This window comes from Oculina patagonica, chromosome 6 (genome assembly GCF_052425735.1).
Source record: "Oculina patagonica isolate OP01 chromosome 6, crgOcupat, whole genome shotgun sequence".
NCBI classification, from domain to species: Eukaryota; Metazoa; Cnidaria; class Anthozoa; order Scleractinia; family Oculinidae; genus Oculina; species Oculina patagonica.
Window position 1 is genome coordinate 21,831,904 of NC_135763.1, and position 12,571 is coordinate 21,844,474.

At 39.2% G+C, this 12,571-nt stretch overlaps 1 protein-coding gene across 1 annotated transcript in view; it reads left to right on the forward strand.

Annotated features, from left to right (window-relative positions):
• The window catches only part of LOC144658795 (E3 ubiquitin-protein ligase TRAIP-like), a 61,316-nt gene that overhangs the window by 44,543 nt on the left and 4,202 nt on the right, over positions 1–12,571 (forward strand). The window contains exons 11-13 of the mRNA XM_078519280.1: positions 82–171; positions 3,817–3,905; positions 10,516–10,653. Coding sequence (XP_078375406.1) covers positions 82–171; positions 3,817–3,905; positions 10,516–10,653 — 317 coding nt within the window. The remainder of the gene's footprint in view (positions 1–81; positions 172–3,816; positions 3,906–10,515; positions 10,654–12,571) is intronic.

Consider the following 12,571-nt stretch of genomic DNA (forward strand, 5'->3'; position numbering starts at 1 on the left):
TTTAATGCTGTAAATATTTGAGTATGTGAGTATTTCAGCATGTTAATTATTACATATGAACAGATTTTTTTAATTTCTTAGGCAACCTACAAGGAAATAGAGCTGACAAAATGTCAAGATCATCTTAAAATGGCAGAAGAAGACATCAGAAGACTGGAAAAAGAAAATGCTGTAAGCTATAAATAAGATGTTTTGTACTTAATATGTAAACAGTAATACTGAAATTTTACTCTGTACTGCAAGTAAATTCAGTGGTTGTTTTCCAATTGATACACTTGACAGTTACAGTATGATAATATTATTGCCTGAATGTAAAAATCAGTCCTCTTAATTGTTCCCATTTTGGAGAGACTCAAAGGATAGACAAGTGTAGAATGCAATGGAGCTGATCATTTTTACCAGTATTCAAAAATTGTAGTGAATTGTAGTCATCTCCTGACTATGGCTACTCAACAATTAAAATTATGATGTTTTATGTTGTAAAAAGCGACATTTCGGCATCTTCAAGACGCCATTATCAAGACTGAGTTACAATTATATGTGCGTTGTGTTTAAATATCAGTTTTAAAGTCTCTAGATGTGCATAACAATAACAATCATAAAAATTCCTTAGCCACATACTTTCACCCAGACAAAGTCAGTACTCTCTCCTCCGCAAAGGTTCCTGATGGGTGTTCGTTACGAAAATCTACTGGGCATTGTGAGTGCAAGCGCAAAAGAAGAGAGATCCATTGCGCAGGTCACATTCCACAGGTCACAATTACAGCATGGTCACCCTGCTACTAATGCATAAACAAGCTAAACACAGTCTCCTAGCCCAAAACTACTATCCAACATGTTTTCTTGGGCTAGAACACTTAGTCTCGCCTGTTTATTTATCAGTGGCATGGTGACCTGTGGAATGTAACCTGTAAAAGAAACCTTCCTTTCGGAGAACCTCTGCCAGAAGGTTGTCGTTTTCTCGAACTTCCTTGTCGTTTTCTGGTACATTAATAAATTTTTAAGCTCTCGCCGACTTTGACAGCTTTCAGCCTTTGACAGCTTTCAACCTGGTATCAGCACATGTGCAAGTAATAATGACATTTCCGCTTATATTGTCGTCATTACTCGCACATGTGCTGATACAAACGGTCATAACTTTTGAAATACTGAAAACGCACATGTGATTTTGCATATTTTAGCAAATAAAGGACTACACTTTTCGACTGTGTAGAGTAGAGTTATCAGCTACGTCCCAAAATTTACATATTCACTTCTAGATCAAGGCCGTTTTTCAACCTCCGTTCGATGCCGATCAGTAGTGGTCATTATATCCTTCATTTTGCATTCCCAGATAAATCAAGGGGAAAGTTGCTACTTTCTAAGAAAACTAGAAATGTTTATAAACAATTTGATATAAAAATTGTCGGTGTTTGATGCAAATAAAATATTTGACAGCGGCTCAAAAAATGCCTATTTTTCTAATTTTTCAGACGTTGTGGTGGGTCCCGAAGAGGCAAAATATTTGATGGCTACTAACACGGCCAGAAAATCATTTTGAATCAAACCAAACCGGTTAAGTTTTAGCCTCGGTAAAGTCTTTCAGTTGCGAGAGTTTCAGGCAAAATTATTTTTGATGCGAATTTGAGTGGGTGTTTTTAAGAAAGACAGCCTCTTAAGAGTTTCAGCTGCCAGAAGTTTCCTAATTGATTCCTTTGCTTGTTGAATTTCCCATTCGCCACACAACAAAACAGTCTAAATAAGACTATTATCTTTGTGTGAACAACAAAATTTTCCACATTCCCATGCTGGCATCTGAATACAGTCTTGTCGATTCTGCTTGTACATCCCATAACCTCAGAACCGATTCTAGACATGATGTAGCAGCCATTTTGCTGACATACTGCAACTAAAATATACTACCCCCGGTGAGGAACCCTAATAAAAATGTTACCTCCCCCAGGATGGCGGCCATATTGGGTGTGGTATCTGGAAGAGGAGGAGAGAGGAATCAGTATGTAAATCTACAGACGAAAACACATCACATATTTTATTGTAACTCAGTCTTGATAATGGTTTTATGAAGATGCTGAAATGTCGGCTTTTTACATTTATTTTTGCATGTTTGCTTTGCTTTATTTTACTCACAGCCACAGTTCAGTCATTGAAACACCACTTGTGGTCCTTCCCTGGTGTTCCTTGCGCTTTTCTTTACAACCGTAACACAATACACAAGATGCTTTTGTTTTGTTTTGTTTTTCACAGGGGCGTTGCTTGTTTGGCTTTTAATAATAAAACCAGCTATTTCACATGAACCGTTGTGATGCTCCAGTCTAATGTAATTAATTTGCAGTCTGAAATGGCATTAAGGGAGACTTAAATAATCCTTCCGCAGGGAAAAGCACAGACATTAGGCCTAGAATGTGTCACTAAACAGCACTTAAACATCAAAAAGTCCACTTTAAATTATTTCTTTATTTGTACCCTAACTGATATGCTGTATTCTCTATTTTCCAATTGCCCATAATACACTTTGTTTGCCCCCCAAATTTTGCATAAACTATTGTTTTCAAATTCTCTTGGGAGGACTGCATATTTCCAAAACAATAGTTTATGCAAAATTTGGGGGGCAAACAAAGTGCATTATGGGCAATTGGAAAATAGAGAATGGATCGCCCTCTATTAAGCCCCTGCTCAACTTCTGTAATAATTTGAATCCACTGGTGGGACAATTTGACCCGGCTGCTTCACCAGGGTCTTTTTAGCCAGCATGTTTCCAAATAGATCCAGGCGAGCAGCGTGAGAAGATTTACCTCCCACTATACCTTACCCCACCTTGCAGCAGCATGGATTGAACTTAAGGTGTATGACGTAAAGTCTGATATTTTGCCTATGTATAAAATGTTAACTTGTAACTGCATCGCTAAATGGAGGTTGGGTGCCTGGGACATCCATGAGCTTCCACTATTGGCAGCCAGCTCCTAGATGGAGACTGCTCCCATGGCTGGGAAATCCTGGCAACCCAGCCGTGAGCCCCCGCGCAGAAAGGAGAAGGACACGCACCCATCACACTGATTATGATTAAACAGTGGAAAGGGAGGGAGGGAAGGGGTTGAACAGACTAAACGCTAAAATTCCAGCAAACGCTCCACTGGCCTGGCCAACACTCAAAACACACGTCTGAAATCCAGAGCACAGGGAGCCCTGGCGCAGGGGCATATCCAAAACACCGCTGAGCACGAGGGAACACTGACGCTCTTTGTTGTTAACTCCGTTAACTTGCATTTAACTGCATCAAATGGTGACCGTTGGTGAAAAATGGGGTTGTTGGATAAGATGGGGTGTAGATAATATATTGATATCAAACATTTTTTTTTTAAATGTGGGCAACAAGCAAGCTAGATTTTTCCAAGGGATGACAGATCTTTTAAATTTAAGAAACATTCATTAAATTACAACACCCATCTTCAGTTAAAAAAACTGAGAATATAAATATACTTTGTAATTTTAGCATGAAAATGAGTAGAAACACAAAGAAAATATAAAGAACAATAACTACGGTATTACTAAAAACAAACTGATAATAAGGGAGGGAAGAGAAATGTTAGAACTTAAAGTAAAGCGTATTAGTAAAGTGTTACCACGCAATTCCAATGATTTTCTACTAAGTCACTTATTAACATTGATACTACTATAAATATCGGTTACTTACTCCATCACTTACTTAGTTACTGTATGAACCTACAAACCTACCTACTTGCTTGCCAAGCCAACATGTAGCTATGTAGTTACTTTTTATATTCACTTTGTGTTCACATCTTGAATACACTTTACCAGAGTTATAAAAAGAAATTAACAGCCATGGAGAGTGCATTTGCATCCCCGAGTCCACGAAGTAGTGCTATTGGTCGCCTTATAAGAGAGAGGTTTGTACAGTTTATTGTTTTTAATGATTGTTTTTGCACTGGTAAATTTAATGCAACCTTCAACATTCCTGTTTTTGGCATTCTATGAGAGGTAGCCCTATGGTGTGGCTGGGTGGTAACCCTGCGATGGACTAGCATCCCATCCAGGGGGGAGTAGCAATACTTCTAGTAGCTTAATGCTACGGAAACCGGTATAAGCTCTGGCTGTATGGGCCACATGGCTTGGCTGAAAAATGTTTACTGTAGACCAGTAATAAACAACATCAAAATTGAAATCAATGACAGTAAATTATAAATATTTCCTCAACATTATTGGTGTAGCTGCAATAAAATACCAAAGACAGGAGTGTTTAACCATTACAAGCCATCTTATAAGGTCATGCAGTACCCTTGTGTGACTGTGCTGTGCGAGTGATTGAGGTAGCAACCAACACAATGAGATGTCATTTACCTTATTAAAGGAAATTAACACTTGTGTTAATTAAGGTATTGGAAATTAACGCGACTTAAATTAACACCAATGGAAGGAAAAATTACTTCCCAATAAAGGAAATTAACGCGAAAGTGGGGGTAAAATTTCAAAGTGAAGGAAATTAACGCGACGTACACAACAGGAACAGGTTTATTTCAACACTTGTTGGCGTATAATCTTAAACGCAAACAATGTTCATGGTACTTTTCCCACTTCGAGTGTTCTTCGCAATATCAGTGATAGCGGCAGATGCAACCCTGATAAAATAATGATTTTTCCTTTAAATCAAGAACGTCTGGGCTGTAACGAGAAATTGGGGCAAAAATAATGGAAATTAAGGTCATGGAAATTAACGCTCCACTTAATAAACGTTGCGGAAATTAACGTTAACAATAATAAACGCGACTTTAATTAATGCAAATTTGTCTTATTCGCGTTAATTTCATGATGCGTTAATTTCCTATAATAAGGTATGTCAAATTTATAAGCCAAAACCAACACAATGAGAAACTGGCAATAGCAACAGTGCCACTCCAAGCTAGGAGAGAACTCTAAAAGTACTTGCTTCTGTTCATTTAACCAATGGCAATACTTTGTGTGTGAATTACCATGCGGTGGGTTTATATACCAGTTTGTATACCAGACTTAAACACAATAAACAAGGACTTCAAAGAAACTCATGGCTGACATCCTGTTTTTAACAATTCGATTTTTCAACCGTAGCTAGCTAGGTAAGCCACAATCTTTGCTTTACCACAGAATACAGACATGCTCTTTTATAACAATAGGTTAGAGAAACTTGATGGCGTCAAATTACACATGCCAAAACTAATTAACTTTCTTTCCTGTTAAAATATATAATGCACTGATGGCGGGAGAAGTCATATGGTTGAACCATGGTTGAAGGTGTAACTGTGCTATCCTCTGCTTCAGCTAGTGGTACTAGATATGCAGGTTCACTGGCCCTGCTACTTCTCCTGGAAGATTTGTTTCAGCAACTAGTAATACTGGATCTGCAGGCTCATAGGGTTATGGAGGTGCTGCAACAATGGGGTTACTATGGGGAAGGGAGGCCTTCTCATCACAATTAAATCATCATCTTCGCCTGCGGGATCAGGTTCTCTAGAATGGGATCATGTGTTTGGTGGGTTGGGCCGTTCAACCGGATCAATTTCTGAACATGGTTGTATTTCTATACCTTAAGGCATGGTCTCATAAGGGTGCGGCATACTCTCTTTGCTGGTCCATCACCGTGGGCTGGAACAGCTATGTAACAGAGTACCTACTTTAGGTCCTTGCAAGTGGTCAGCACTGCATGGGGGAATTTGGTTAAGACATCAATCATTACCACAACATTCTCTCTACCATTAGTAGCTGGCTAAAGTAGTGTAAAGTCAGTTGCAAGAACTTCCAGGGGATTGGTGGCAAGGAGGTGTCAGTCGGACACATGGCCGTGGTAGTGCTTCCTTGTCTAAGATACAACTTTCACACTTCTTAATCCATATTTCCACATCATTGTGCATTCCGGGCCAGTAGCAGCAGTCTCTGATCAGATGTAGTGTTCTTTCTGTGCTTTCATGCCCCATGTTACTGTGTTAGCTAGTGAGAATGTTCTCTTTGAGGTTATGAAGAGAGATTCAGTAACGTTAAGGTGTCTTTTGTCTCCCTTCTCCTCACTTTGGGTGTGGGTCTTCGGTTGTTTGGACAATTGTAGTGAAAGCAACCAATGACAATCAATCAATCAATCATTAAAATTAATTTACCCTCGGAGCTGATAGGGGCTGACTAGGCCCCTAGCAAACATGCTATTATGTTGAGAAAATGAATACAAATTTGTAAATATACAGAACAAAAAATTAATTAATAAAAAAGTATTAAAATTTAATACTTTTTTATTAATTAATTTAATTCACAAAAAGAAACTATCTATCTGTGCACAGCATTGCAAAAAATCTGCCTAGTATATACCTCTCAAGTTCTTGATATTGTCCCTGACACAAGATGTCCTTAAGATATTCAGGTGCTGTGTTATTAAGGCATTTGAATATTATAATAAGTGTATCTTGGATGCGACCTTCACTTAGCATGTAGCCAGTCCAGCTGCATAGAGAAGCGAAGCTAGAAGACCTGCCCTTTTAGATGTAATGGATGTAGGGCTCTTTTGTGAAGCTACTCTAGTTTGTCGCTGTCTGACTTAAGACAATTATGCCATATCCAAGAACAACAGGTGAAGTAAGACATCACAAAGGAATTATACAGCCATAACTTAGAAAAAGGAAGACAAAACATTTTGTAATCTACAAATAACGTCAAGTTGTTTGCTACTTTCTTCCTTATCTTAGAGGTAAAGAGGTGTGTGTGCTAAAGTTTAACGCATCGTCTATAACAACTCCTGACAATTCAATCTCTTTCACACAAGGAATAAGTTATCCGTCTGCATATAAAGATATGTGAGCAAGATTGTTGCTAGAGAGAATAAGCACCTTGCACTTCTCAGGGTTGAGAGTCATCTTGTTATCTCTTAACCAATACAGGCTACAGCAAGCTCTTTATTGAGTTCACATTCAACCTTAGCTGGGTTAATGTCAGAGAAGTAGAGCTGGTTATTGTCAGCATAGTTTGATAGTTCTGCCCACGATGAAGTAGAATAAGTCATTAAGAAAAATGTTAATTAGTAGGGCCCTAACATGAACCCCTGTGGAACTCCCCTTGAGATATGCAGAAGGCAGACCTGCTTAATGTAAAAGGGGTAACATCTTCTTTTGAAGGTTTAAGAACTGTTTACGTTAGGTAACGAAAGGGACTGGTTTTTCTTTCTTCAAAAGGGTTTTATCTCTTAACTGGGCTGGACTGTGGGAGGGTAAGCTTTTAAATGTTGTTTCAGGGGTGCTTCTGTTGGGTTGGACTTGATCAGTGCTGTTTGCCAACACCTCTCTTAATTCAACTGGAACTCGGATGGAACACATGGCATCTATTTCATCCAATTGTACATCTGCCAAGTCATCTCCAAGTGTATTCTTATTCTTCTTATTATTTTTTTAATAATTGAAATACAAACTTTACTGAGTACTTTTCATACGTATTATTATTATTATTATTATTATTATTAATATTATTATTATTAATGGTCGAGGACCATTTCCAGTCTCTGTGGGTGTTCTTCAAATGTTTGAGAGAATCAAGATGTCATCAAAGTAGACAAGTAAAATTTGGAAGATTTACTCATTAGGGCAGGCTTGCATAAGCCTGGAAAAACTTGCAGGTGCATTGCAGAGACCGAATGGCACCGGATGCAGTCTTGGCCTTGTCTTCTTCATCTTCAGCAACTTGGTTAAATCCCCTTGGCAAGTCGAGGGTGGAGAACCAACTTGCTCCTTATAATGCATCAAATGATTCTTGGATTCAAGGCAGACGGTAAGCATCTTTAATAGTTTTTTGCATTCTTTGATAGTTGATGCACAATCATACAGAGGCTTCCGTTTTTCTTTTGTAGCAGCACTATTGGTGAAGAGGAGGGGCTGTGGCTCTCACGGATGATTCCTTGTTTAAGAAGCTTCTGGATGTGTTCCATGGCCTCTTGATGTTGACTAGGGGATATTCTACAAAAAGGCGGATTTCCAGGGATTTCATTTGTTGCGAAAACTTAATGCTTCACTGTCTCAGTGTAACCTAGTTCATCATCATCTGTCATGAACATGTCTTTGTATTTGGACAGTAGGTCATTCACTTAGGCTTGCTGTTCAGCGCTGCAGTGTAAATCCTTAGAAAAAAAGGATGTGGCTGGGGGATAGGTTTCGGAGGGTCCTCACTCATGGGGGTCTCCTTGTCTTCATGCTTAATGACTGCCTCATTGGCAGAGACTTGTATAAAGTTGGCTGCCTGGTCACCTTCCTCACTTTAGTGACTGCGTGCATGACCCCAATCCTTTCATGTGGGCAGAGCCATACAACTTGTTAAATATTAGCGTTGTTTACCTAAACACATTAACCACTGACTGATGTGAGGGTGTTTGTGATTCTACGGTGTGACATGTTCCTCAGGGTTTCCACAAGAATACAGTCATCTTCTCCAGGCAGGGAGCCTCTATAGCCAGTGGCATCCACAGTTGTGATTGATCCAGCTGGGATCCAGACGTCGCTTTTGCCTGGAACTTTTGCAAATCCCCTTACTGATGTTGCCGCCTTATCTACAGCTTGTAGAGTGCTTGCTCAAATTTGCTCCATGTTTGCTTAATTCATTTTCTGGATAATGTTCATCTCTAGTCCTGGCACAGCCTCTTTGTGGCTTCTTGGCTGCAGGTCAGGTGGTCTCAAACCACAAGGATACCTCTCTGGGGAATTGTCACTCCTAATGCTTCCAGGTCAAGTTCCAGGTAACCAATGTACAGTATTTCCAGACCATTGGTAGCAGTGAGAGTAAGCCGCTTGTTTGCGTCCAGCAGGTTGCCCCCTCTAGGGTAGAAGTGCTGATTAAAGGAACTTTCAGTGATGAATGAGGCTTGTGATCTGGAGTCAAAGAGACATCATATTTGTACTCCCCCCAGCCTCACAGTAGTGATTGGGCAACTTCCAATTGCTCTTTCAAGGGCAATTCCAGGTAACTGCAGGGTACTGTTTCTTCCTGTCACCTGACTCTCAGCAGCAGGGGGGCTAGTTTAATGGCTTAGATGGGGTAGTGAAGTAAAGTTTCTTGGGGGTGAGGGGCGATTTCTTGCATTACTGTTCCTTACAAAATGCCGTGCTACTCCACACTGAAAACACTTCTTGGTACTGTATGGTCTGCAGGTTGGCTGCTTAAACTGCCTTCCATCAGCCAGCAGTCTTGAGGTATTTATGAATTGCCTTCATAATCTGCTCCAATGTTGTGGCCAACAAGGGGGTTTGTGGGGGTGGTTGTTTCCTGGTATGTCACCATCTTGGGGCAAGGTCCACAGGACTTCTCATCTTCTTCAGCCCAGCAAATGGCATCTTTGTAAGCATTGAGGAATGAAACATCTGGGTGTGAGAGTGAAGTATATCCACAGGTCATGGTGGTTGTTGCTGCACTTCAGGCTTTTCTTTTGTGTCATTGTCTGCAGATCCCTCAGTGCATGGGAATAGGAATGAAGTCTTTCATCCTCTTTCTGACAACGGTCATAGAATGCCTTTAGAAGGTGTGGAACTGAGCACTTCTCAAGGACTCTCATAGTTTGAAGAGGAACGTAACCTTGGTGTACTCTACTGAGCCATGACGAAAGCAAATTTAAAAACTGCCTTTCACAAAGATTGCATGATTCAACGTTTAGATTTAACATTTGCACTCTTTTACAAGCCAATAAATAGCAATTATTGAATACAGTCAACTCTCTCTTAACGGACACCTCTATAAGACGGACACCTGCTGATGGTCCCTGCCGTTTTTCAGTCATTTTACTGTAACAAAACTCCCTACAAGACGGACACCTCTCTAAGACGGACAACGGACACTTAAGTAGTGTTTTTATCATGTTTTATCGTATCGACCTAAAGCAACGTTATTCAGCGGCCTAAGGATACGTGTGTACCAAGCTTACTGATCAAAAACAATGACGCTTTAGCAGATTACTTCTCTGCTTAAGTGTATGGACACTAAAGAGGTCGTTTCTACTTTCAGTATTACAGTTTGTAGAAGCTCTCAACTTTTGCGTTAACAAGTAAATACACTCCTTTTATTATTTTAGTCTTGTTGCAAATGTTTGTTGCATTGTGCAAAGGTTTAGCTTTATTATCTCAGAATGACTGGTGTCATGTTACCTCGACTCTCTACAAGGCGGACAGCCCTCTAAGACGGACAGTTGCGGCCGGTCCTGGAGGTGTCCGTCTTAGAGAGAGTTGACTGTATATATTGATAAAATACATCAAATCAAGTGTAAAGGTTCTATTTAGAGTTGTTGCTTATCTGCATAGTGCATTATAAAAGTATTTCCAAACCTCTTCGCCAGTTAGACACAGTTCACTAGTTAGACACACCATGTAAGTTCACATGTTTAGGCTAACCTGGAAAAATGCAGGTTCGTACTCACAGGATTTTACTGTACCTTACCTGGTGTCGATGTAAAAGGCACACACTTCTGTTGGTCTTTATTTTGTGTTATAATATCTTTACCAATGTTCTTTGTAGTCCAGCACCGATGGACATTAAGAGGCCAAGGCTGAGCTGTCCTGCTGAGGATTCAGAAAATATTGTTATATCCGAGACACCATCTCCAAAGCCCAGAATTCCGGAAGCCAACAATGAACTAAGGAGCATTGCAGAGGAGTAAGAACACTATTTTTTTTACTGCCTCCTTCTCTCTCTCCCTTTCTTTCTACATACTTTTCTTTATATTAAGAATATTGTTTTTCCAGCCCAGGCTGAATACCGGTAGTCATATTTTTCTGCCAATTGTAGGCTGAAAATATTCTTGTGAATATTCTTACAGTGTAGCTTCTGACATATTTTCCGTTTTAGAATGTATTAGTGTATCAAACAGAGGTGTTTGGCATAAACCTTCTTGCAAAAATAGCATCAAACATACGGCTAGTGCTGCTTTTGTTGTTTTTTGGTAGTTTTGCCACTTAAAGAAAGGAAGAATTTTATTCAGTTTATATGAAACCATATTATTGTATTGTATTTACAGTGTATTTACAAATTGTCAACACACAAAAGTATATTCTTTCAAAATCTCGGCCTTGGATTTATTCTTGAAGTATTCTTAAAATGTTGCAAATTTCAGCCTCGATATTCTTATAAAATATATTCTTATAGAAAAAAGAGTGTATCTTCCTTCCTGCAAATGCACCGGCCTAATAAGGGTATTCTGCAGTATTTTGTAAATAAAGGGGACAAAAAAAAAAACAAAGTATCGTGGTCTGCACATGTGAAAACATTTCTTCGTCATGCATATTTAGTGGGGAGTTCCATTCGTCATGCGTTATTTTAAAAGAATTTTTTTAAATGTTTGGGTTTTTTATAATTTCAAGCTCATGATGATAGCCTTGAAATATACCTTATTTCCAGCGCTGGGTTATACTTTTGTGTCTCAGCATTATCCAACCAAGGATTCGCAGTGCTAACTAGCTCAAATGAATTTTCCTCCATAGTTCATTTTGCCATTTGAAATCTACATAAACATAGTTGACAACTAAATTGTCTCTGATTCTGATTGCATGGTTTAAATTGATCATGTGACGTAATAGTGTTCATAATGGCCATCCGAGAAAACTGTCCAAAATATTAAAAACTAATTTAAGATGCTCATTTTGAATTGACATGAGGAAGAAAATTTAGTGGTGAACAATAAAAACGATAGAGTGTTTCTGTCTCAGAACTATTTGATTAATGGTTGCCCTGATGTTCTTAAAACTAGCATATAAGCCCTCGAAGCCTCGATTCAAAGGCTAGTATTTGTTTTAATCAAAACTATAACAAAATTCTCGAGCGTGATTGGTTATCAACATCCCGATTTGAGCACTTACCGTACCCAAATTCACAAGTAAGGAGCATGATCTACTGTCCTGATCTCCTACGATATCAAGTCACTGACCTGATACCCCACGATATCATAGACACTTTCAAGTAATAAAAGTAGTGTTACCATACAATGAATTGAAAAAGGTTTGACCAATAAAGCAGAACCTCGTAATTTAAGATTAGGTAGTGTTTACCAGTCAGAAAAGAAGTAAAAAACTGTCCCGCTAAAACTCGAGCGCGCTTGTCATTTGCGCGATGGAGCAATAGAGTCAGAGTTTCCGAATTTTTTGCTAAATTCTGAATTTGGGTATGGCTAATACCTAATTGCACCTTTTTTGGTACGCTTCAGTGGCATATCAGGCTCATTTGGTCTCGACCAAACTCGCCTAATATGCCACCAAAGTGTACTAAAAAGGTACGATTAGGTATATTACCGTACCCAAATTTGCAAGTAGCCAATCAGAAGCTCGATCTACTGTCCTGATATTCTATGATATCAAGTCACTGACCTGATATGCCACCATATCACGGTCACTTTGAAGTAAAGTAGTGTTACTGTACGATGAATTGAAAAGAGGTTTTACCAATAAAACAGAACTTCGTAATTTAAAGTTAGCGATGTTTAGCGGTCGTAAAAAGAGAACATCTTTCCCGCCAAAACTAAACTTGAGCGCGCTCGCCAATTGCGCGATGTTTGCCGACGAGTACTGAGACATTCAGACTG